The sequence below is a fragment of the Budorcas taxicolor genome, chromosome 15 (genome assembly GCF_023091745.1).
Source record: "Budorcas taxicolor isolate Tak-1 chromosome 15, Takin1.1, whole genome shotgun sequence".
In the NCBI taxonomy this organism is placed as follows: domain Eukaryota; kingdom Metazoa; phylum Chordata; class Mammalia; order Artiodactyla; family Bovidae; genus Budorcas; species Budorcas taxicolor.
This window is the reverse complement of record NC_068924.1, coordinates 79555713-79579436: the sequence shown is the minus strand read 5'-3', so window position 1 is coordinate 79579436 and position 23724 is coordinate 79555713. Positions and strand designations below refer to the sequence as shown.

The following is a 23724-nucleotide window of genomic DNA, read 5'->3' as shown; positions in this document are numbered from 1 at the left end:
TTTGTGCTTTTTAAAAAATGTATTCTCTCATTTAGCCATTATAATAATCCAATTTTAGATGTCCTATTAAACTTTTCATTTTGTATACAGAGAAAGAAAGGCTCTAAGAAGTTATTTTATGAATAATGTCTCCCAAATAGTAAACGGTGGGGCTGCTTTTTTAATATATATGTACCTTTTTCCAGAGTCCAAGCTCTGCCTTTGATTCAAAGCTTCACTCTGTTACTTGTAAAGGTCCACAAAACACTTAATCTTTTGTATGACTGTTAAGAGGATCAAGTAGTTTTTAACATCAACCCCATGGACTGTAGCCCTCCAGGCTCCTCTGTCCACAGGATTCTTCAGGCAAGAATACTGGAGTGGATGGCCATTTCTGTCTCCAGGGGATCTTCCTGACCTAGGAATTGAACCCAGGTCTCCTGCATTTTAGGCACATTCTTTCCTGTCTGAGCCACTAGGGAAGCCCAACATGTTAGATGTAAATGTGTACCGAGGATGAGCGTTATATAAATGTAAACTGTTAGCAGATTCAAGTCATCGGACTTGGGAGAAGAGTTTATGGTAAATATGTGATCCTAGACAAATTACAACCTCTTTCTGCACCTTAGTTTGTTCATCTGCACAAGCAGGAAGTTGTGCAATGCGTGTACCCTGTATGGACCTTGCAGCTTCAACAGGATGTAACTATCAGTTCAGTTCAGTTCAGTCGCTCAGTCATGGCTGACTCTTTGCAACCCCACAGACTGTAGCACGCCTGGCCTCTCTGTCCATCACCAACTCCCGGAACTTATTCAAACTCACGTCCATGGAGTCGGTGATGTCAGCCAACAGTCTCATCCTCTGTCGTTCCCTTCTCCCCACCGCCTTCAATCTTGCCCAACATCAGGGTTTTTTCAAATGAGTCAGTTCTTCGCATCAGGTGGCCAAAGTATTGGAGTTTCAGCTTCAGCATCAGTCCTCCCAACGAATATTCAGGACTGATTTCCTTTAGGATTGACTTGTTGGATCTCCTTGCTGTCCAAGGGCCTCTCAAGAGTCTTCTCCAACACCATGGTTCAAAAGCATCAATTCTTCAGCACTCGGCTTTCTTTATAATCCAACTCTCACATCTATACTTGACTACTGGAAGCACAGCTTTGACTAGACAAACCTTTGTTGGCAAAGTAATGTCTCTACTTTTTAATATGCTGTCTATGTTGGTCGTAAATTTTCTTCCAAGGAGCAAGCATCTTCTAATTTCATGGCCACAGTCACCATCTGCAGTGACTTTGGAACCCAAAAACATAAAGTATGCAGCTATAAGATAAATCATACCTGTAAGATATTTACTAGTTTTTTTGTGTGTTTCAAAGCTATGCTCTAGATGAAAGAATTGTGAAGAATAATTTATTGCCATCATAAAATTATAAAATAACCAGGTGTTTATCTAATTCCAGTACAAACTCTTTGCTGTCTACCAGATGTTCCTTGCTTTCTCATTACCACAGAGAATTTAGAAAATTCCCATGGAGAATGGTACAGAGGGGACAGATTCCATCTTGGTGGGTCTAACCAATGCTCCAGAACTTCAGATCCCCCTCTTTATTGTTTTCACCCTCATTTGCCTCATCAGTGTTTTTGGAAACCTGGGGATGATCACACTGATCCTGTTGGACTCCCGTCTCCACACCCCAATGTACTTTTTCATCATTAATCTGTCTTTGGTGGACTTTGGCTACTCCTCAGCTGTCACACCGAAAGTGATGGCTGAGTTTCTTAGAGCAGACAAAGTCATCTCATACAACGCCTGTGCTACTCAGATACTCTTTTTCGCAGCCTTTGCCAGTGTGGAAATTTTCCTCTTAGCTGCAATGGCCTATGATCGGCACGCCGCAGTGTGTGAACCCCTACATTACACCATCACCATGAAGACAAGTGTGTGTGCCCGTCTGGCCATAGGCTCCTACGTCTGTGGATTCGTGAATGCCTCCATCCATGTTGGGGGCACATTCAGTCTTTCTCTGTGTAAGTCCAAGGTGGTCCCTCACTTTTTCTGTGATATTCCAGCTGTCATGGCTCTCTCTTGCTCTGATAAACATGTTAGAGAGGTGGTTCTCGTTTTAATTTCAAGCTTTAATGTCTTTTTTGCTCTTCTGGTAATATTTATTTCCTACCTTCTCATATTTATCACCATCTTGAAGATGCAGTCAGCTAAGGGATACCAAAAAGTCTTGTCCACCTGCGCTAGTCACCTCTCGGCAGTCAGCATCTTCTATGGGACCATCATCTTCATGTACTTACAACCCAGCGCCAACCATTCCATGGACGCAGACAAAGTGGCCTCTGTGTTCTATGCTATGGTCATCCCCATGCTGAACCCTATAGTCTACAGCCTGAGGAACAAAAAGGTGAAAAGTGCATTCAAGAAGGTTTGGGGGAAGGCAAAATTCTCTCTAGGATTTGCATTTTAATGCTGTATTATGCAAAAAAATGTAGTTTCATTTGTCTCAGTTCATTCTATTCTCTCTTTTTAACCATACAATGCATTTAATTCCTAAAGTTATAGTCTTACCACTTCAAAAATATGTTGTTTGGGGATAATAAAATATGTCTGGAAATGTAATACTTGAAATAGTATAGCTCAGGGAAAGAACAAGATGTTTTGGGTCTTGCTTCTCAAAAACCTTAGTCATGGATTTGATTTATTCACTTGTTACACAGGCTTTTTCTCTACCACATGTCAGTGCAAATGTATGTGTAAATCAGCGAGACAAGCAAGGCTTTGATCAGAAGCACATACATGTGCTCTATGTGGGTGCATACATGTGACAGTGGTGTAAATGTCAGTGATAAAGTGTAGGTGGTTTTTAATAGAATAACAGGATAAGTTTTGGGTATTAGAATGTAATCTTATGTTTAATTTATTTATTTAGCTGAATGCCTCTTATAAGTGTCTTAATTAGAGAAATATTTTGTAACTGTAAATGAAAGTATGTGCCTTATTGGCATACATTATTGCTGCTGCTGCTGCTGCTAAGTCCCTTCAGTCGTGTCTGACTCTGTGCGACCCCATTGACAGCAGCCCACCAGGTTCCTCCATCCCTGGGATTCTCCAGGCAAGAATACTGGAGTGTGTTGCCATCTCCTTTTCCAACACATTATTGAAAGACACATAAATATCACATTTAAATGGAGCTATGTTTCTGTCTTGGCTGAGTCATTTTGAAGAATCAAAAACCAAACATTTGGTTTTATGAAAGGATGAAAACACTAGAAGAAAAATGGAGGGAAATAAAGCATGTTCAGTTCTTCACAGATGACCACACATTGTCACAATGTTTAAAAATGCCCTGCAAGTTGTTGTTCAGTAGCAAAGACGTGTCTGACTCTTTGTGACCCCATGGACTGTAGCATGCCAGGTAGCCTACTAGGCTCCTCTGCCCACGGGATTTCTCAGGCAAAAATACTGGAGTGGGTTGTCACTTCCTTCTCCAGGGGATCTTTCCAACCCAGGGGTCAAGCCCGTGTCTCCTGCATTGGCAGGTGAATTCTTTACCACTGAGCCACCAGCAAAGCCCAGTCAGTACGTTTTGCTGCCTGCAAATGCTGTGAAATGGTTAATGTTCATTCTTGGCTGAATTAGGTCATCTCTTGTCACTCCCAATGTCTGCTTCCCCACTCCATTCATCTGTGATCCTCTTGCTGTTTCCTGACCAGTCTACACATGCTTCTGTTTCATTGCTTTTGTACCTGAGGTTCCTTCTGTGGAATCTCTGCTTACTTCACTCAGGGTGTTTTTAAGTGTTATCCTGACATGGAGAGCTTCCCTGATCATTGTTAAAAATAGTCACTCTCTCCTCCCCACATACACATACTCCTCATCCTGTTGAAGGAGGAAATGGAACAGGCTGTATCTTGAAAGCAGGACTCCATCTTGGGTTGGACTGTGGACTTGGAGCTCTATGCCCAGTATCTATGGAAATGGCATATCAACTGGAAAACCAGGCCCCTGAAGGAAGAGCCCCAGGGCTCGTACCTAGACTCTTCCTGGCCTAAAAGAATACCCTAATTATCTGTGTAACCGAATAGAATCATACATTCTCTTATGCTTATTGGGGTATGACCACAGCCCTATTGATAATTGTCCACTGTTAACTACCTAGGCTTAAGGCATATGAATCATGGGTTAACTTTGATTGTCAGGGAATTGGGGGAGGTGGGTTTGGGCACGCAGGTAGGGTCTATAAGGTTTTCACAAAAACTGGTCGGGGTCCTTGGCTAAGAGGAGACTGCCTTGGGCCCGCCGGTGTAATGAACTGCACTCCACTATCTGCGTCATCCTTCTGCACGAGTTTGTTTCTGAGAATGCTTGGCTGCAACAATGCCTTGTACAATGGCAAGTAAGCACCAAATGAATTCTATTTGGTAAATTTAAAAAAGTACATTAATAAGATTATATAAACGTTTACTCAGTTAATTTGGAAAATTACTTCATACATACTGATTATACTTCTAACTGAAATGCTTCATAATATTCACATAAAAATACCTGTCAGTAATAAACATAAGATACATTCTATATCATTATGCATTTAATTTGATCCTCAGGGAACTCGATTCTATACTAAAACTTCAAAGGGAACATGCACCAGTGGCTCCTTTTCCTGTCTCTATCTGATTGTAGACTTCACCATCTCAGCATTGGTAAGATCCTACTGGAATGTGTGAAGACGATCATGCTGCTACCTGTAGGCAGTGAAGTATATCATAAGATTCACATCTGTCTTTATTATGATGTTTCTCTGTTGAAACTTAATTAGTTAAGGTTAGAGCCATTTTTGAGTTATAGTCAGTTTTCAAAGATCATGTAGAATGTTCCCATGTGAACTTGTGTAGGCTGGGAACCATGCAGCTGTGGTTATGTTAAGGGTTTAAGACTGAGCAACAGTCCTGGATTATACATGTGGGCCCTAAAGGAAATCACCTGTATCCCTGTAAGAAGAAGTCAGAGAGAGATTGGCTCACAGAGGAGGGGAAGGCGGTGTAGCTATGGAGACAGAGACTGGAGTGGTGCAATTACCAGAAGTGGAAAAAGCGATAGTGGATCCGATCCTACAGCCTCCGAAGGGATCGCCGCTAATCTGGCGTGGTGAAACTGACTTTGGATGCCTAGCTTTTGGAACTGTGAGAGAATAGCTTTCTGTTCTTTTAAGCCGCCAAGTTTTTAAGTTTTGATTCTGGTTTGGGGGAAGAGGAAAAACAAGAGCATTATGCCGAGAGCGTTCTGTAGTGCCACGAAGTAAAGAAATGCTCAGAGAGCAGAAGGCTCGTGCTATGTCAGGGAGACAAAGGATCCAGTGGAAAATTGTTCACATGGTGAAAACGGGAATAACTAGAGCAAAAAAATAACCTGGGATTGGATTACAACCCAAGGCACAAATGTATGAGAACACACTAACAAAAATACATGACTAAGTAATTAATAAATCAGGAAGAAGAGACAAATCTCACTAACAGAGCTCTTGTTAGAACATTGCCCCCTCTAGGAGGTGGAGCTTAGTTCCACAACACCTGGAGTTCAGTAAGCTCGACTTAGTGACTTATTTCAAAGAATATAATGTAGTCACAACCTGAAAGTAAAGAGCTATTTTATTTGGTGGGAATGTTTAGGACTCCAAGCCAGGGAAACCGCATCTCCGTAGCTCTGAGAAAACTGCTCCAAGGAGGCAGGAGAGGAAGTCAGGCTATATACAAGTTTGCAACAAAGGGAACAGGCAGTCTGAACGTGTCAAGCTAAGGAATTCAGCATTCTGTGTACAGGAGATGCAAGCCTCTGGGCTCTGCGAATTCTTTCCTTTCTTGTGCACCTCCGCTATCTGGGGCCAATCCTGTTTCCTGGCTCACCCTAAGGGATGGTGGATGTGCAGTAGGTTGCTTCTTGCCTTCCCCAGCTCCTAAGCAACTGCCCTGGAGGGTGGAGGCATCTGAGGGAGCCCTCATTCATGTTTGGAGGCCAGAAATGGCTGATGGCTGTGACATTTCTTGCTTATTGATATGGCAGGAGATATTTTCATTTCACTATAAAAGTGAAAAAACTAACATTGCAACAGAAAGAGCCACTATTCTACTACCTGTTTCTTTGTATTTAGTTTTCTTAGAGTCCACACATAAGTGAGATCAGGCAGCAATTTTCTTTCCAGTTGTGACTTATTGCACTTAGTATAATGTCCTCCAGGTTTATTTATGCTGTTGCAAAAGGCAACATCTCCTTTTTTTAAGGCTAAATATTATTCCATTGCATGTATATATGCCACAGTTTCTTTATCCATGTATCCTTCAGAGACACTTAGATTGTTTCCTTAGCTTGGCTATTGTGAATAATACTGTGAAATACATACATAGAAAACCAAGTGACTGTATGAAAAAATGTCATATCACTGTGTATATGTACATTGAAACATCATGTTGCACGCAAATACACGCAACAGTTATCTTTTTTTAATTTTGGTAAATAAACAATACAGGATATAGAGAAAACTGGGTATGGGTTTATTAGCTTCATATGGCTTCTACTGCAGATTACATATTTTTATTGTGTATTTTACGTATTTCTACTCGAATCTGTACTATTTCCTGCTTTGTTTAAATTTTGGTTTTAGTGAGTACTTCTTTTCCCTTGAGATTTTACTCATTCCTAAAATAAACACTCACAGCTGTAAGGATCTCTATGAGCACTGCTTCTGTTAACTATTCAATGTTTGGTATGTAGTGTTTTCATTTTTATTTGTCTTAATCTATTTTTTATTTCTCTTTATTTGTAATCCCTAAACACTAGAACCAACGTAATGTCTCTGGCACTACTGGTAAAGAACCCGACTCCCAATGCAAGAGGTACAAGAATTCGACCCCTGGGTTGGAAACTTCCCCTGGAAGGGGAAATAGCAATCCACTCCAGTATTCTTGCCTGGAAAATTCCATGGACAGGAGCCTGGCAAGCTACAATCTGTAGGGCTGCAAAAAGTCAGACACGAGTGAAGCAACTTAGCATGCATGCACGCAACAAGGAGGAGTGGATGAAAATGGAAGACTATTCAAAAAATTCCACTGATAGTCAGGTTAACAGCATTGATGGATGTTAATTGCATTATAGTAAGTGAAAGAAACAAGACTCCAAGACCAACTATGCTAGAAGTCTAGTTAAGGATATTCTTGCTAAGGCAAAGTTTGTACGCAAGGCATTTGTGTGGTTTCTGGGGGCCGCAGGGAGGAGCAGGAGTGGATCAGAAAGAACCACAGGTTTTGTCGACGTGATAGAACGGTTTTTTATCTTGATTGCGGTAACACATAACCATATACGTTAGGCCGAATTTTAAAAACTGTATACAAAAACTGTAGATTTTAATATTTGTGAATTATGTATTTAGAAAAACTCAAGAGGAAAGAACAAGTAATCCCAAAACATGCATATGCACACGCATATGCAATAAGGTCCCCACAGGGCGTTCAATTGCTTCTTCCCTGGGAAGGTGGGGTGAGGAGCTGTAGATGGTCCCACGGGGGCACCCCCGGAGAGCTCCATGTCTATAATTCACTCCTGGTTCCCTTGCACCAGCCTCTGAAACACCAACAACACTCCAAGCAACATCACTTTAGAGGGGCCTGACTGCATGCCAAGCTCCCTGGTCAGCATATACTCACCCGAAAGTTAATTATCGTCATTGTACAAGGTCTCCCTCCTACCTGAGAAACTGCTATGAGCCTACAACCATGGCCAAGAAAACCACCTCTATATAAAAATTATGCCAACCTTCCCTTATTTACTATCTACAGTGACTAGATCTGTAAATTATGTGAGAGAAGTTATTTTATTACATTTATCTTGCAAATAAGGAGAGGCTAAGTGACTCCTTTTGGGGCACGATAAGAATTGATAATGGATTTGAAACTTGAACCCAGGCTCCTCCGTCTTCGTTAGTTTTCTCCCTCCGTATTTCTCTGCTTTAGAGAATTCGGAACCTTTTGACCACTACCCTCTTTCAGTACTGATGAACTATTTTATGGCTGAATTTCTCACTTCACACTCACTATTCAAAATTGACTGTCTCTTCCTGTCGAGGATCAAGGTAAGCTATTATAGTCCAAGTTTATCAACGTGTGTGTGCTCAGTCCCTCAGACAAGTGTGACTCTTTGCCACCCCATGGACTGTAACCTGCCAGGCTCCTCTGTCCAGGGGATTTTTCAAGACAGAATATTGAAGTGGTTGCCATCTCCTTTTCCAGGGGATCTTCCTTACCCAGGGATTTTTAGTAAAAAGTGCAATCCATTTAAAAGGTGTGGGGAGACTATGCATGCAATGAATTATTAGAGCACAGGAGCAGATGCTTTGAATATTTTTGTAATAGTAGTTGGGGCTTCCCTGGTGGCTCAAAAGGTAAAGCATCTGCCTGCAATGCAGGAGACCTGGGTTCGATTCCTGGGTCTGTAGAACCTGGGGTATAAATGTCAAAACATTGGTTAGTAAGGGATTTAGTGATAATTACGAGTCCTGCTGCTTCCTGAATAAGTGAAAGTTGCTCAGTCGTGTCTGACTTTTTGTGACCCCATGGACTATACAGTCCATGGAATTCTTTAGGCCAGAATACTGGAGTGGGTAGCCTTTCCCTTCTCCAGGGGATCTTCCCAACCCAGGAATTGAACAGGGGTCTCCTGCATTGCAGGTGGATTCTTTACCAACTGAGCTATCAGGGAAGCCTTGAATAAAAAGAAGTTAAAAAAATAAGATATATGATACTTTGATTGTGTAGGCGTTAATTTCAGCTGGTCTCCCATTGGAGGTTTGAAACAAAGGCATATGTGTGAAAGTGATCATTTTTAAACCGCACAGGGAACCAAATGAACTAGCAAGATCAAACTACAGTGTAACCTTTTCCCCATAACCTCATCCTTATTATACAGGCGCCTTTAGATATACTGACTAGGGAGTGGATAAATGCACACATCTTTTTCATTATATTGAAACTGGACTTCAATCTTGAATCCTGGAAGTTCTTCATACAATGTATTTGTAGATATCACATAACTTCTCAAAGCTCTAATTCTTGTAGTGGTAACGTAAACATAATAACACTATCCAGTGTACACACATATATGCATACACACACAAACACATACACACACGTCTGTGCATGCTAAATTGCTTCAGTCAAGTCCAACTCTTCGCGACCCTACAGACTGTAGCCTGCCAGGCTTCTCTGTCCATGGGATTCTCCAGGCAAGAATACTGGCATGGGTTGTCATTTCCTACTCCAGGGGATCTTCCCAACCTAGGGATCAAACCCACTTCTCTTATGTCTCCTGCATGGGTAGGCGGGTTCTTTACCACGAGTGGCCACATGCACAAACTTAAATGTAAAGCTCTTAGCATTAAATCAAGATAATTTTGAAGTAGAAATTATTAATGACATAATGCACAAGGTAATTAGGCACTTCCATTTCATTACAATTTATTATTTCGTGGGTCACTTTTCCGTTTATTTCTCATTGCTCCAGGACATCTCATGGTTCCCAAACAGCACTAATGGAAAACAGCACGGAAGTGACTGGGTTCATCCTCCTCGGACTATCCAGTGCCCCTGAGCTGCGGAGCCTCCTCTGTATCATGTTCGATCTCATATACCTCGTCACTCTGGTCGGAAGCCTGGGAATGATCACACTGATTCTCTTGGACCCTCGTCTGCACACTCCTATGTACTTTTTCCTCAGTAACCTGTCTCTGGTGGACTTTGGCTACTCCTCCACCGTCACTCCAAAAGCCATGGCTGGGGTACTTATCGGAGACAAGTTCATCTCCTACAACGCATGTGCTGCTCAGATGTTCTTCTTCGTCGCCTTTGCTACTGTGGAAAATTATCTTCTGGCCTCAATGGCCTATGATCGCTATGCAGCCGTGTGCAGACCTCTGCATTATACCACAACTATGACGGCAAGTGTGTCTGCTCATCTGGCCATAGGGTCCTACATCTGTGGGTTTCTCAATGCCTGCTTCCATGTTGGAGACATATTCAGTCTTCCTTTCTGTAAGTCCATCACGGTCCATCATTTCTTCTGTGATGTCCCAGCTGTCCTGGCTCTCTCTTGCTCTGAAAAACACATTAGCGAGGTGGTTCTTATTTTCATGTTGAGCTTTAATGTCTCTTTTGCCCTTCTGGTTATACTGATCTCCTACCTGTTCATATTTGTAAACATCTTGAAGATGCACTCAGCTCAGGGTCACCAGAAGGCCTTCTCCACCTGCGCTTCCCACCTCACCACTGTCTCCATCTTCTACGGGACCGTCATCTTCATGTACTTACAGCCCAGCTCCAGCCACTCCCTGGACTCAGACAAAGTAGCATCCGTGTTCTACGCCATGGTCATCCCCATGCTGAACCCACTGGTCTACAGCCTGAGGAACAAGGAGGTCAAGAGTGCATTCAAGAAGGTAGTTGAGAAGACAGATATATCTGTAGGGCTGGGACTTTTAACACTGTAGTATGCACAGTAATCTTATCTAACTCCTCTCAGACTTTCGCCATGTAACTTGTTGCTTTTCAAGTCTGTGGACTTGAAAAAAATTACGTTTTTGAGGTGACATCTTTATCTCTTTAAAAATCTGTTATCCAGTAAAAAAGAAAACATATTTTAAAATCTAAAACCTGAATGAGACTGGCTAATGGGAAGCTTTAGAAATGTTAAGAACCACTTGTCAAAACTTATTGATGCTATTTGATTTATTCACCTGTTTCACTTACATTTGGCTGACTACCTGTCAATGCAAACATCAACGCTAAAACAGGAGTACAGTCAAGCCCATAAACAAAGGTGCAGGTATGTGTCTCATGTGGGCACATACACACTGGAAAGAGGAATTTGTCAAAGGTCGATGAAATGTGGCTGGCATAAGACAGAACAAAAGAATGCCATCTGCAGCGACACGGATGGAGCACGAGATTGTCATATGAGTGAAGTCAGACACACAAAGATATATGGTATCACTTGTATGTGGAATCAGGAAAAAAAATGGTAAAATTGACTTATTTACAAAAAAGAAACAGGTTCACAGACTTTAAAAGCAAACTCATGGTTACTAGGAGGGAATGGGGAAGGAAGGGATAAATTGGTCAGTTGGAACTGATGTGTACACACTACTGTATGTGAAATAGATAGCTAATAAGAACTTATTGTATAGCACAAGGAACTCTACTTAATATTCTGTAACGACCTATATGGGAAAAGAATTTACAAAAAGTGGACATATATATATGCATAACTGATTCACTTTTCTGTATAACAGAAACTAACAAAATATTATAAATCAACCATACTCCAGTAAAACTTCTTTTGAATGAAAAAGTGAACTGTGACTAGTTTTTAATAAAAATAATTTTAGCAGTTATTTGATATTAAATATAAAATTATGTCTATTTGTAGTTATTTCTTTTGTTGAATAACTGTTCTGTGATTCTGAATAGGAGAAAAATAATTATTTTAAATGAAATTCTGTACTCTTTTGGCACATTTTATTAAGAGATACATAAATATGTTGAATTAATATTTCTTCTTGACTGAATCACAACACATTCACACTACAATTTTCAATAAGATAAAATAATCAACCCAAATCCATAGCTCATCCTAACGGTATTCTACATGCTACTGGTTTGGACAAATGTATAATGAACTGAATGCATCATTATAATACCATGAAGAGTATTTCCATTTTCCTAAAACTCCTCTTTTTAAATTTTTATTTTTATTTTATATAGGAATGTGAAGCTAGTGATAAAGAATCTGCCTGCCACTGCAGAAGGTTCAGAAGACATGAGTTCTATCCAAAGAAGATCCCCTGGAGGAGGATATGACAACTCACTCCAGTATTCTTGCCAGGAAAATTCCATGGACAGAGAAGCCTGGCAGGCTACAGTCCATGGATGTGCAAAGAGTTGAATACGACTGAGCGACTGAACACACACATAGTTGATTTACAATATTGTGTTAGTTTTTGGTGTACAGAAAAGCAATTCAGTATACATACATTCTTTTTCAGATTGTTTTCCTATACAATTTATTACAGAATATTGAGTAGAATTGCAGGGCTATACAGTAGGTCCTTGTTGATTATCTGCTTTGCATATATTAGTGTATTCATACTAAGTCGTTTCAGTCGTGTCTGACTCTTTGTGACCCCATGGACTATAACCCTCCAGATTCCTCTGTCCATGTGGTTCTCCAGGCAAGAATACTGGAGTGGGTTGCCGTGACCTCCTCCAGGGGATCTTCCCCACCCAGGGATCGAACCTGCGTCTCTTACGTCTCCTGCGTTGACTGGCAGGTTCCTTCTAGCACCGCCTGGGAAGCCCCATGCATAGTAGCGTGTGTATGTTAATCCCAAGCATCTAATTTATTACACCACTTCACCTTTACATTCTGATAACTGCAAGTTTGTTTTCAAAGTTTGTGAGTCTGTTTCATAACTAAGTTCATTAGTATAATCACTTTTTAAGATTCCACATGTGAGCGGAATAAGCTTCCACATATATCTTTCTCTGTTTGACTTACTTCACTTAGCATGACAGTCTCTAGGTCCAGCCATGTTGCTGCAGATGACGTTATTGCAGTCTTTTTTAATGACTGAGAAATATTCCTCTGTGTATACCTACCGCATCTTCTTTATCCATTCACCTGTCGACGGACATCTAGGTTGTCGCCATGTCCTGGCTATTGTAAACACCTTTGCGATGAACACTGGAGTGCATGTATCTTTTTGAACTACTGTTCTCTCTGAAATGTGCCAGGACTGGGATTGCTGGATCGTGTGCTAGTTTCATTTTTAGCTTTCCGAGGAACCTCCGTACTCTTCCTGTAGTGTACGGAGTTACATTCCCACTGACAGTGTAGGAGGATCCCCTTTTCTCCACATCCTCTCCAGATGTTTTGATGATGGTCATTCTGACCATTATGAGAATCTAAAAAACAGCACAAACTGAAAACAAACTCATAGAGAAATAGCTGATGGCTGCCCATGGGGTGGGAGTAAGGGTGCAAAAGAGGTGAAGGGAAGGAGAGGCACCAACTTCCAGTGATAAAACACAGGAGCCATGAGAATGTAATACACAGCATAGTGAATATGGTAAATGACATTATAATGCCTTTGAAAAATGACATAAGAAATAAATTTAAATTTAAAAACAAATACCAAATAATGGTAAAAATGTAAAATAATTTTAATGCATTGCTGGTAAGAAATTGACATGGTAGAACACTGCAGAAAATATCTTGGCAATGTTTCATTTAAATAAACACATACTCACCCTATGATCAAGCAACCCATCTAGATATTTATCCAAATGATGTGAATGCTTGTGTTCAAATATCTTAGGCAAATGTTTATGTCAGTTTTATTTCTAATCACCAGACCCTTAAACAAACACTAATGTTCCTCAGCTACGAAGCAGGATAAACAACCTGTAATGTCCATTGTGCAGAATATGATTCTGCAGTAAAGATTCCATTACGACACAAGTAATAACAAGAGTGAATTCCAAATACTAAGTGAAAGATTACCAACTCAGAGTACGTATTCCAGGATTGCAGTGAGGGACACTGTTGCAAGGGCAAAGTTCTCTGATTGTCAGGGGCAGTGGATAGGAAAATGTGTTTACCCAAAGAAGTTTATAGGAATTTATTCAGGTGATAGTGGTTCTTTGAAAGTAAATTTAACAAAAGTCTTAGAACTCTACACTAAAATTTTGGATATTACTGCACGTAAATTATATGTAAATTACATGTTCATAATAAATTGACCAAAATAACAAGAAAAAAAGAAGTAGCAAAAAACATGTGTGTACAAAGGGAATAATCAGCATGGTCCCCACAGGCAGTTTAATTGCGCCTTTCATGGGAAAGCAGGGTGAGAACCTGTAGATGTGCCCACGAGGGAAATTCCTGGCGAACTCTGCGTCTCTATAACACCCTCACACCCCCCAGCATTAGCCTTTGAAAGCCCAGCATCCATGTGACCTCATTTTAGAGGGACGGCTCTGCATGCTGAACCCACACAGCCATCATTTATTCATCTGACTAGTCATACTTGTCAGTACACAGAAGCTTCATCCCAGCATTTGACATGTACCTGTACCCAGAGTCAGGGAAACACCCCAAGAGAAAAATGAAGTTGACTGGCTCTTAAAGGATAATCTCTTATTGGAATTTGTTATTTACAGAAACAATTCTGTGAATTATATGACAGAGGTAATCCTACGATGTTTATTGTTCAAAGGAGGAGGAGTTAAGGAGACAGAGAGAATGCGCAGGAAGTTCAGGAATTAAACCATGCTAATATTCTTTCTTCCATTTTCCTGCCTTAGAGACTTTGGGATCATGAGACCATAATTGGGAGGAGAGCTCCTCTGGCAGTATTTCTGCATCATTCTACAGCTGATATCGAGGTGAGACTGGGATGCGAACGCCAAACTTCCATCAGTAGAGTTTACTGATACCCAGGAAACCCCATCCTGCTTTCCGAAAGGTATGAACAGAAAAATAACCTAGGTAGATTCTCTGATTGAGTGGTAATTTCATCTTGTTCATCAAATATTGGCTGCTCCATACAGGTAAGAAACAAATCAATACTAACAAATGAACAAAAAAAGCAGAGGTAAAAAAAATCCTATGTTACTGAGTCCAAGCTTGCTTGGCTTGCTGCGAGAAAAGTCAATGAATCTGAGATGAGGTGATGGGACTAGCAAGGGACTTTATTTGGAAGCTGGCTGGTAGAGAAGACCGCAAGCTAGTGTCTCAAAATAATCCTCTTGCCGGGGGCTTGGTGGCCAGGTTCTTTTATGGATCAGAGATTTGGGGGGCAAAGGGGAGGTGAGGAAACAAAGTAAAAAGACCATTTAATTCCTGCAAATATCTCCTAGACTGGCAAGCCTCAGGCAGGGGGACGTGTTCACTTCACTTCCTTAAGTCGTTTCATGGCTGGTGTGAAACGGAATACCTGTGATTCTGGCCTCCCAAAGTGAATCTTGGGGCCAGGAGAGTTAGTAGCATGTGAGGGGCACTGGCACTGCCCCTGGGGACACAAAGGCCTCAAGAGTGGGGCATCCTTCCCGGGCGGCCAGGATCAGGCTCTCTCTCTGAGGTAGGCCACTGTGCATGTCTACAAAAACAAAAGCAGCAAAACAAGGCTTAAAGTCGCAGAAGCAGACCCAGTGTAAAATCAAAGTTAACCCTTCCTGCTTACACTTAAACTGTAACAGTACCTGGGCTTCCCTGGTGGCTCACTGTAAAGAAGCTGCCTGCCAAATGAATTCTTCAGTACCATTTTTCTAGATTCCTTATATGTGTGTTAGAATGCGTTGTTTATCTCTCTCTTTCTGACTCACTTTACTGTGTATAATAGGTCCTAGGCTCATCCACCTCATTAGAGCTGACACAGAGGTGTTTCTTTTATGGCTGAGTAATATTCCACTGTGTACATATCCACAATTTCTTTATCCATCCATCTGTCAATGTGCATCTAGGTTGCTTTCACGCTCTAGCTATTGTAAATAGTGCTGCAATGGACAATGGGACAAATGGGAGAAAGAGACATAGAGAATAGACTTACGGGCGTGGGGAGAGGGGAGGAGAGGGTGAGACATACGCAAGGAGTAACATGGAAAGTTGCATTGCCATATGTAGAATAGATAGCCATCGGGAACTCGCTGTATGCTCCAACAGGGGCTCTGTGTCAGCCTAGACGAGTGGGGTGGGGAGGGAGATGGGAGGGAGGTTCAAAAGGGAGGGGATATATGTATACCTATGGCTGATTCACGTTAAGGTTTGACCGAAAACAACAACATTCTGTAAAGCAATTATCCTTCAATAAAAAATAAATTAATTTTTTTAAAAAAGAAGTTGCCTGCCAGTGCAGGAGATGTGGGTTCAATCTCTGGGTCAGGATGATCACTGGAGAAGGAAATGGCAGCCCACTTCCGTGTTCTTGCCTGAGAAATTCCATGGACAGAGGAGCCTGGAGGGCATAAAGAGTTGAACACATCTTAGCAACTGAACAACAACAGCAACATAAAAGTGTCTAACAGGAATTAACAAAATCCAAACTGCATTTTGACCTTTTCTTCATAATTTCATGCTTATTATTACTAGAATGTGTACACAAGTTAGCAGTGAATGGCTAAAAGCATAGACTTTTGATTTGACCAAAAGTGGATTTAACTCTTGAATCTCGACTCTCATACTAACTGTGCAATTTTAGAGCAACACATAACTTCTTAAGTCTTTAATTTCCTAATGGTAAAGTAGAAATCATAATGCTACTTTCCTTACACACACACACACACACACACACACACACACACACAGACACAGACACAGACACACAGACACACACACCACTCATTCATCTATAAAGAACTAGTTGGTAACAGAACATAGTATATGCTAAAAGTGGTCATGTGTGTTTGGGCTGGTAAACATAATATCTTCAAGGTACAGGCTTGCAAAATGAAGTTGCAAAAGTTTTAGGAGGAAAATGTTCAATTCAGTTCAGTTGCTCAGCTGTGTCCAACTCTTTGCGACCCCATGGACTGCAGCACGCCACACTTCCCTGTCCATCACAAACTCCCAGAGCTTATTCAAACCCATGTCCATTGAGTTGGTGATGCCACCCAACCATCTCATCCTCTGTCATCCCCTTCTCCTCCCACCTTCAATCTTGCCCAGCATCGGGGTCTTTTCCAATGAGTCAGTTCTTTGCGTCAGGTGGCCAAAGTATTGGAGTTTCAGCTTAAGCATCAGTCCTTCCAATGAATATTCAGGACTTGTCTCCTTTAGGATGGACTGGTTGGATCTCCTTGCTGTCCACGGGACTCTCAAGAGTCTTCTCCAACACCACAGTTCAAAAGCATCAATTCTTTGGTGCTCAGCTTTCTACATAGTCCAACTCTCACATCCAACTCTCACATGACTACTAGGAAAACCGTAGCTTTGACTAGATGGACCTTGTTGGCAAAGTAATGTCTCTGCTTTTTAATATGCTGTCTAGGTTGGTCATAGCTTTACTTCCAAGGAGCAAGCATCTTTTAATTTCATGACTGCGGTCACCATCTGCAGTGATTTTGGAGCCCTCAAAAATGAAGTCAACCCCTGTCTCCACTGTTTCCCCATCTATTTGCCATGAAGTGATGGGACCAGACGCCATGATCTTAGTTTTCTGAATGTTGAGCTTTAAGCCAACTTTTTCACTGTCCTCTTTCACTTTCATCAAGAGGCTCTTCTTCACTTTCTGCCTTAAGGGTGGTGTCATCTGAATACCTGAGGCTATTTATATTTCTCCCAGCAATCTAAATTCCAGCTTGTGTTTCTTCCAGCCCAGCGTTTCTCATGATATACTCTGCATATACGTTAAATAAGCAGGGTGACAATATACAGCCTTGATATACTCCTTTTCTTATTTGAAACCAGTCTGTTGTTCCCTGTCCAGTTCTAACTGTTGCTTCTTGACCTGCATACGGATTTCTCAGGAGTTAGGTAAGATAGTCTGGTATTCCCATCTCTTTCAGAATTTTCCACTGTTTGTGGTGATCCACACAGTCAAAGGCTTTGGCATAGTCAAAAAAGCAGAAATAGATGTTTTTCTGGAACTTTCTTGCTTTTTCCATGATCCAGTGGATGTTGGCAATTTGGTCTCTGGTTCATCTGCCTTTTCTAAATCCAGCTTGAACATCTGGAAATTCATGGTTCACGTAGTGTTGAAGCCTGGTTTGGAGAATTCTGAGCGTTACTTTGATAGTATGTAAGGTGAGTACAATTGTGTGGTAGTTGGAGCATTCTTTGGCATTTCCTTTCTTTGGGATTGGAATGAAAACTGACCTTTTCCAGTCCTGTGGCCACTGCTGAGTTTTCCAGATTTGCTGGTTTATTAAGTACAGCACTTTCACAGCATCATCTTTCAGGATTTGAAATAGCTCACCTGGAATTCCATCACCTCCACTAACTTTGTTTGTAGTGATGCTTTCTAAGGCCCACTTGACTTCACATTCCAGGATGTCTGGCTCTAGGTGAGTGATCACACCATCGTGATTATCTGGGTCATGAAGATCTTTTTTGTACAGTTCTTCTGTATATTCTTGTCACTTCTTATTATCTTCTGCTTCTGTTAGGTCCATACCATTTGTGTCCTTTATTGAGCCCATCTTTGCATGAAATGTTCCCTTGGTATCTCTAATTTTCTTGAAGAGATCTCTAGCCTTTCCCATTCTATTGTATTTCTTTGCACTGATTGCTGAAGAAGGCTTTCTTCTCTCTCCTTGTTATTCTTTGGAATTCTGCATTCAGATGGGTATATCTTTCCTTTTCTTTTTTGCCTTTTGCTTCTCTTCTTTTCTCAGCTATTTGTAATGCCTCCCCAGACAGCCATTTTGCTTTTTTGCATTTCTTTTCCATGGGGATGGTCTTGCTCCCTGTTTCCTGTACAATGTCACGAACCTCTGTCCGTAGTTCTTCAGGCACTCTGTCCATCAGATCTAATCCTTTGAATCTATTTGTCACTTCCACATGTAATCGTAAGGGATTGGATTTAGGTCACACCTCTGTTAGTAGTTAGCATAAGATAGATGCCTTCCAAAGGCTCCCAGTTCGAAGAAAAGTATTTAAAACGCTGTTCCTACACCAGAAGAAATTCTAATGGAATACTTTACAACATTACGCTTGCCACCAAAATAGTGTTGGGGGGAAGAACCAATTCTGACTCCCTGCTGAAACTGTTTCTTTGACTTGTATTTGTTGCTTTTGTTACTATAATCATACATAAAGGCCTGCCTCAGAAAACTCTGCCCATCTGCCAGACTCAAACTGAAGTGCCTTTGTTGAGAACCCTGTCCACCTGTAGATGGCAAGAAGGAAGAAATTAACACATCCCCTGCCCGAGGCTTGCCATTCTAGGAGGTCTTTACAAAATTAACAGCCTTCTTATTTTGCTTCCTCACCTCTCCCCCATCTCTGATCTATGAAAGAACTTGGCATCCAAGCCCCAGTAAGATGATTATTTTGAGACATTTGTTTGCCATCTTCTCAGTCAGCTGGCTTTCTGAATAAAGTCATATTCCTTTCCACAACACCGTGTCTCTCAGATTCATCGGCCTGTCGAGTGGTGAGCAGAGTGAGCTTGGAGTCAGTAACAACAGCTCTAGAGAATGAAGACAGCCCGCAAACAAGGGACTGTCCATGCGAGATCTCTGTGGTTCTGCTTTGAGATGACAGTAATAAGGGAAAGAACGAGTTTTTAAAAAGGGACCATTTCAAATAAGGTATGAATTTCGAGGAAGAAATTAAGCAAAAGAATGGGTCACATGTAATTACTGAAACAGTCAATCGTATAGGCAAAGCAAGGATAGCCCGAGAAACACTGGAGAAAACAGAACGATCTCGGTGGCACTTGTGTGTGAAAAAAGGCAAATTGAGGGGGAAGGTTGTAAGGTTAAAACTTGTGCATTCCTGAAGACCTCCAGGTCACCACCCAATTTTAGCAAACCAACATATCGATAAGCATCCCATCCTCATAACAGTATAATAATTATTACTCTTAGGCTATGCTAAACACCCAGAATTTTTTTTAAATGTATTACTTTATTTAATTTTCACAACAATACTATAAAGTTGGGTCCTAATGGTCCTAACTTTGCAGATGGAAATACTAGCTTCAGGTGAGTTAGGTTAGAGTTACTCCCAGGTAGTAAAAGGCAGTAAAAATTATCTACCTCATCTCCAACCCTCAGCTCCATACATAACACTCTGTCTTCTCCTCAGAACTGCTTGCTGGTTGTTCAGCCCCTGCCGCTTCAGTTATCTCGTCACATGCACTATGCGCCTACTTCTCATTCCAGTTCAGTTCAGTTCAGTCGCTCAGTCACGTCCAGCTCTTTGTGACCCCATGAATCACAGCACGCCAGGCCTCCCTGTCCATCACCAACTCCCGGAGTTCACTCAGACTCACATCCATCAAGTCCGTGATGCCATCCAGCCATCTCATCCTCTGTCATCCCCTTCTCCTCCTGACCCCAATCCCTCCCAGCATCAGAGTTTTTCCAGTGAGTCAACTCTTCGCATGAGGTGGCCAAAGTCCTGGAGTTTCAGCTTTAGCATCATCCCTTCCAAAGAAATCCAGGGCTGATCTCCTTCAGAATGGACTGGTTGGATCTCCTTGCAGTCCAAGGGACTCTCAAGAGTCTTCTCCAACACCACACTTCAAAAGCATCAATTCTTTGGCGCTCAGCCTTCTTCACAGTCCAACTCTCACATCCATACATGACCACAGGAAAAACCATAGCCTTGACTAGACGGAGCTTAGTCGGCAAAGTAATGTCTCTGCTTTTGAATATACTATCTAGGTTGGTCATAACTTTTCTTCCAAAGAGTAAGCATCTTTTAATTTCATGGCTGCAGTCACCATCTGCAGTGATTTTGGAGCCCAGAAAAATGAAGTCTGACACTGTTTCCACTGTTTCCCCATCTATTTCCCATGAAGTGATGGGACCAGATGCCATGATCTTCATTTTCTGAATGTTGAGCTTTAAGCCAACTTTTTCACTCTCCTCTTTCACTTTCATCAAGAGGCTTTTTAGTTCCTCTTCACTTTCTGCCATAAGGGTGGTGTCATCTGCATATCTGAGGTTATTGATATTTCTCCCAGCAATCTTGATTCCACCTTGTGTTTCTTCCAGTCCAGCGTTTCTCATGATGTACTCTGCAGATAAGTTAAATAAGCAGGGGGACAATATACAGCCTTGACGTACTCCTTTTCCTATTTGGAACCAATCTGTTGTTCCATGTCCAGTTCTAAGTGTTGCTTCCTGACCTGCATACAGATTTCTCAAGAGGCAGGTTAGGTGGTCTGGTATTCCCATCTCTTTCAGAATTTTCCACAGTTTATTGTGATCCACACAGTCAAAGGCTTTGGCATAGTCAATAAAGCAGAAATAGATGTTTTTCTAGAACTCTCTTGCTTTTTCCATGATCCAGCAGATTTTGGCAATTTGATCTCTGGTTCCTCTGCCTTTTCTAAAACCGGCTTGAACATCAGGGAGTTCACGGTTCACGTATTGCTGAAGCCTGGCTTGGAGAATTTTGAGCATTACTTTACTAGCATGTGAGATGAGTGCAATTGTGCGGTAGTTTGAGCATTATTTTCCATTTCCTTTCTTTGGGATTGGAATGAAAACTGACCTTTTCCAGTCCTGTGGCCACTGCTGAGTTTTCCAAATTTGCTGGCATACTGAGTGCAGCACTTTCACAGCATCATCTTTCAGGATTTGAAACAGCTCAACTGGAAATCCATCATCTCCACTAGCTTTGTTCATAGTGATGCTTTCTAAGGCCCACTTGACTTCACTTTCCAAGATGTCTGGCTCTAGGTGAGTGATCACACCATCGTGATTATCTGGGTCGTGAAGATCTTTTTTGTGCAGTTCTTCTGTGTATTCTTGCCACCTCTTCTTAATATCTTCTGCTTCTGTTAGGTCCAGACCATTTCTGTCCTTTATTGAGCCCATCTTTGCATGAAATGTTCCCTTGGTATCTCTAATTTTCTTGAAGAGATCTCTACTTCTCTGAAACATCAAACACTGAGTTCAGACCTATGGAGGCAATGAATAACCAGGAATGGAGATAAACTCAGTTTGATTTAAACACAGTAAAGACCATTATTTCGGGAGCCACTCCATGTGGGTTCAGAGATTGCCTTGGGTCCAAAGCATGCCTTGTTAATTAACATTCATTTAAAAATAGACAAGATTACTCAACCTCTTGTGCATTATAATTTAAATGAAGGCAATATCCTATCAAGACACGATGTTCTTGAAAGAATATAATTAATATATGTTTAGAGTCAGACACGACTTGGTGACTGCATGACAACATAGAAGGTGCCTGCAGAAGTTCCTGCAGAGGAACCACATGCAAGGATGGGCTTTTACTAGGCTTGGGAAAGAGTGAGTTGGCAGATGTGTTTATTCTGGGCTAGCTATGAGCAAGTTAGTTTTCTTTTTTAAAGTTTTTATTTGATATTTATACTTTTGGCTGTGCTGGGTCTTCATTGCTGTAGGGGCTCCTCTCTGGCTGTGGAGAGCAGGGGTTACGAGCTTCTTGCTGCCGTGGCTTCTCTTGCTGGGAGCCCAGGCCACAGGATGCACAGGCGCAGAGCTGCGGCACATGGGCCCAGTCGTCTGGCTCCCGGGCTGTAGAGTACAGGCTCAGTAGTTGTGGTGCATGGGCTTAGCTGCCCACAGCATGTGAGACCCACCTGCATCAGGAACAGAACCTGTGTCTCCTGCATTGGCAGGTGGACTGTACCACTGAGCCACCGGGGAAGTCCCATCAAGTTAATTTTCTGCATCTCAGCTTACAAACTCATACACTTTAAAAATTGAGGAGATGATCTGTGAAGACCCGTCAGACTCAACAGCATGTAAATCTCTATGGAATGAATGGACTAAGTCTTGTTGACAAGTGCGTCTTTATCTGGAGTATATTGAAATACAAGCTATCACTGCAATAAAATAATACTGTAACGAAATATTGTATGCACACTTTTCAACTGAAGTTTCTTTATCTGTCACTGCTTCCGTTTTCTCATAGCCACAGAGCGCTTTGCAGTCCTCTTCCTGATGAAGAACGTGACAGGAGTGACTCAGTTCCTTCTCCTGGGCCTAACCAGGGACCCAGAGCTACAAGTCCTGCTCTTTACAACGTTCGCCCTCATCTACCTCTCCACTCTGGTTGGGAACTTGGGCATCATCATGTTGATGCTATTGGACTCGCATCTCCACACACCCATGTACTTTTTCCTCGGTAACCTGTCTCTGGTGGACGTTTGTTACTCCTCAGCGGTCACTCCCACAGTCCTGGCTGGATTCATTCCAGGAGACAAGGTCATCTCCTACGATGCCTGTGCTGCTCAGATGTTCTTCTTCGTCGCCTTTGCCACTGTGGAAAATTACCTTTTGGCCTCAATGGCCTATGATCGCTATGCAGCCGTGTGTAAACCCCTACACTACACCACCACCATGACACGAAGTGTGTGCGCTGGTCTGGCTACAGGCTCCTATGTCTGTGGTTTCCTGAATGCCTCCATCCACACTGGAGACACCTTCAGTCTCTCTTTCTGTACGTTCAGTGTGGTGCATCACTTTTTCTGTGATGTTCCAGCCATCATGGTTCTCTCTTGTTCTGACAGACAGGTTAGTGAACTGGTTCTAGTTTGTGTAGTGAGCTTCAATGTCTTTTTGCTCTCCTGGTTACCTTGATATCCTATATGTTCATATTTATCACCATCCTAAAGATGCCCTCATCTGCAGGGTACCAGAAGGCTTTATCCACCTGTGCCTCCCACTTCACTGCTGTATCCATCTTCTATGGAACAATTATCTTCATGTACTTACAGCCCAGCTCCAGTCACTCCATGGACACGGACAAAATGGCCTCTGTGTTCTATGCTATGATCATTCCATTGCTGAACCCTGTGGTCTACAGCCTGAGGAACAAGGAGATAAAGAGTGCATTTATGAAGGTTGTTGTAGGTAAAACTGTCCCTAGGATTATGATTTCAACAATGTAAAATGATATCCTGACCAATAAAAGGTCTCTTGTCCTGAAAAAAAAAAGAAACACTGTGTCCAGAAATATAATACCTGAATAAGACTGGCTAA

The 23724-nt window shown here is 41.8% G+C and overlaps 3 protein-coding genes across 3 annotated transcripts; all 3 read left to right on the top strand.

The window, feature by feature from the left end:
- The first annotated feature begins 1505 nt into the window (after positions 1 to 1505).
- Positions 1506 to 2450, top strand: LOC128060237 (olfactory receptor 5B2-like). The gene has a single exon (XM_052652584.1). The coding sequence runs from the start codon at positions 1506 to 1508 to the stop codon at positions 2448 to 2450; it is 945 nt and encodes a 314-aa protein (XP_052508544.1).
- A 7107-nt stretch (positions 2451 to 9557) lies between these two features.
- LOC128060234 (olfactory receptor 5B2-like) lies at positions 9558 to 10511 on the top strand. The gene has a single exon (XM_052652580.1). It carries the CDS (start codon positions 9558 to 9560, stop codon positions 10509 to 10511), a length of 954 nt encoding a protein of 317 aa, XP_052508540.1.
- A 12169-nt stretch (positions 10512 to 22680) lies between these two features.
- On the top strand, positions 22681 to 23633 carry LOC128060003 (olfactory receptor 5B3-like). Its single transcript, XM_052652214.1, is given in 2 exon segments — positions 22681 to 23299; positions 23302 to 23633. Coding segments are annotated over 2 exon segments (948 nt in total). The 5' UTR covers positions 22681 to 22683.
- The last annotated feature ends 91 nt before the right edge of the window (positions 23634 to 23724 follow it).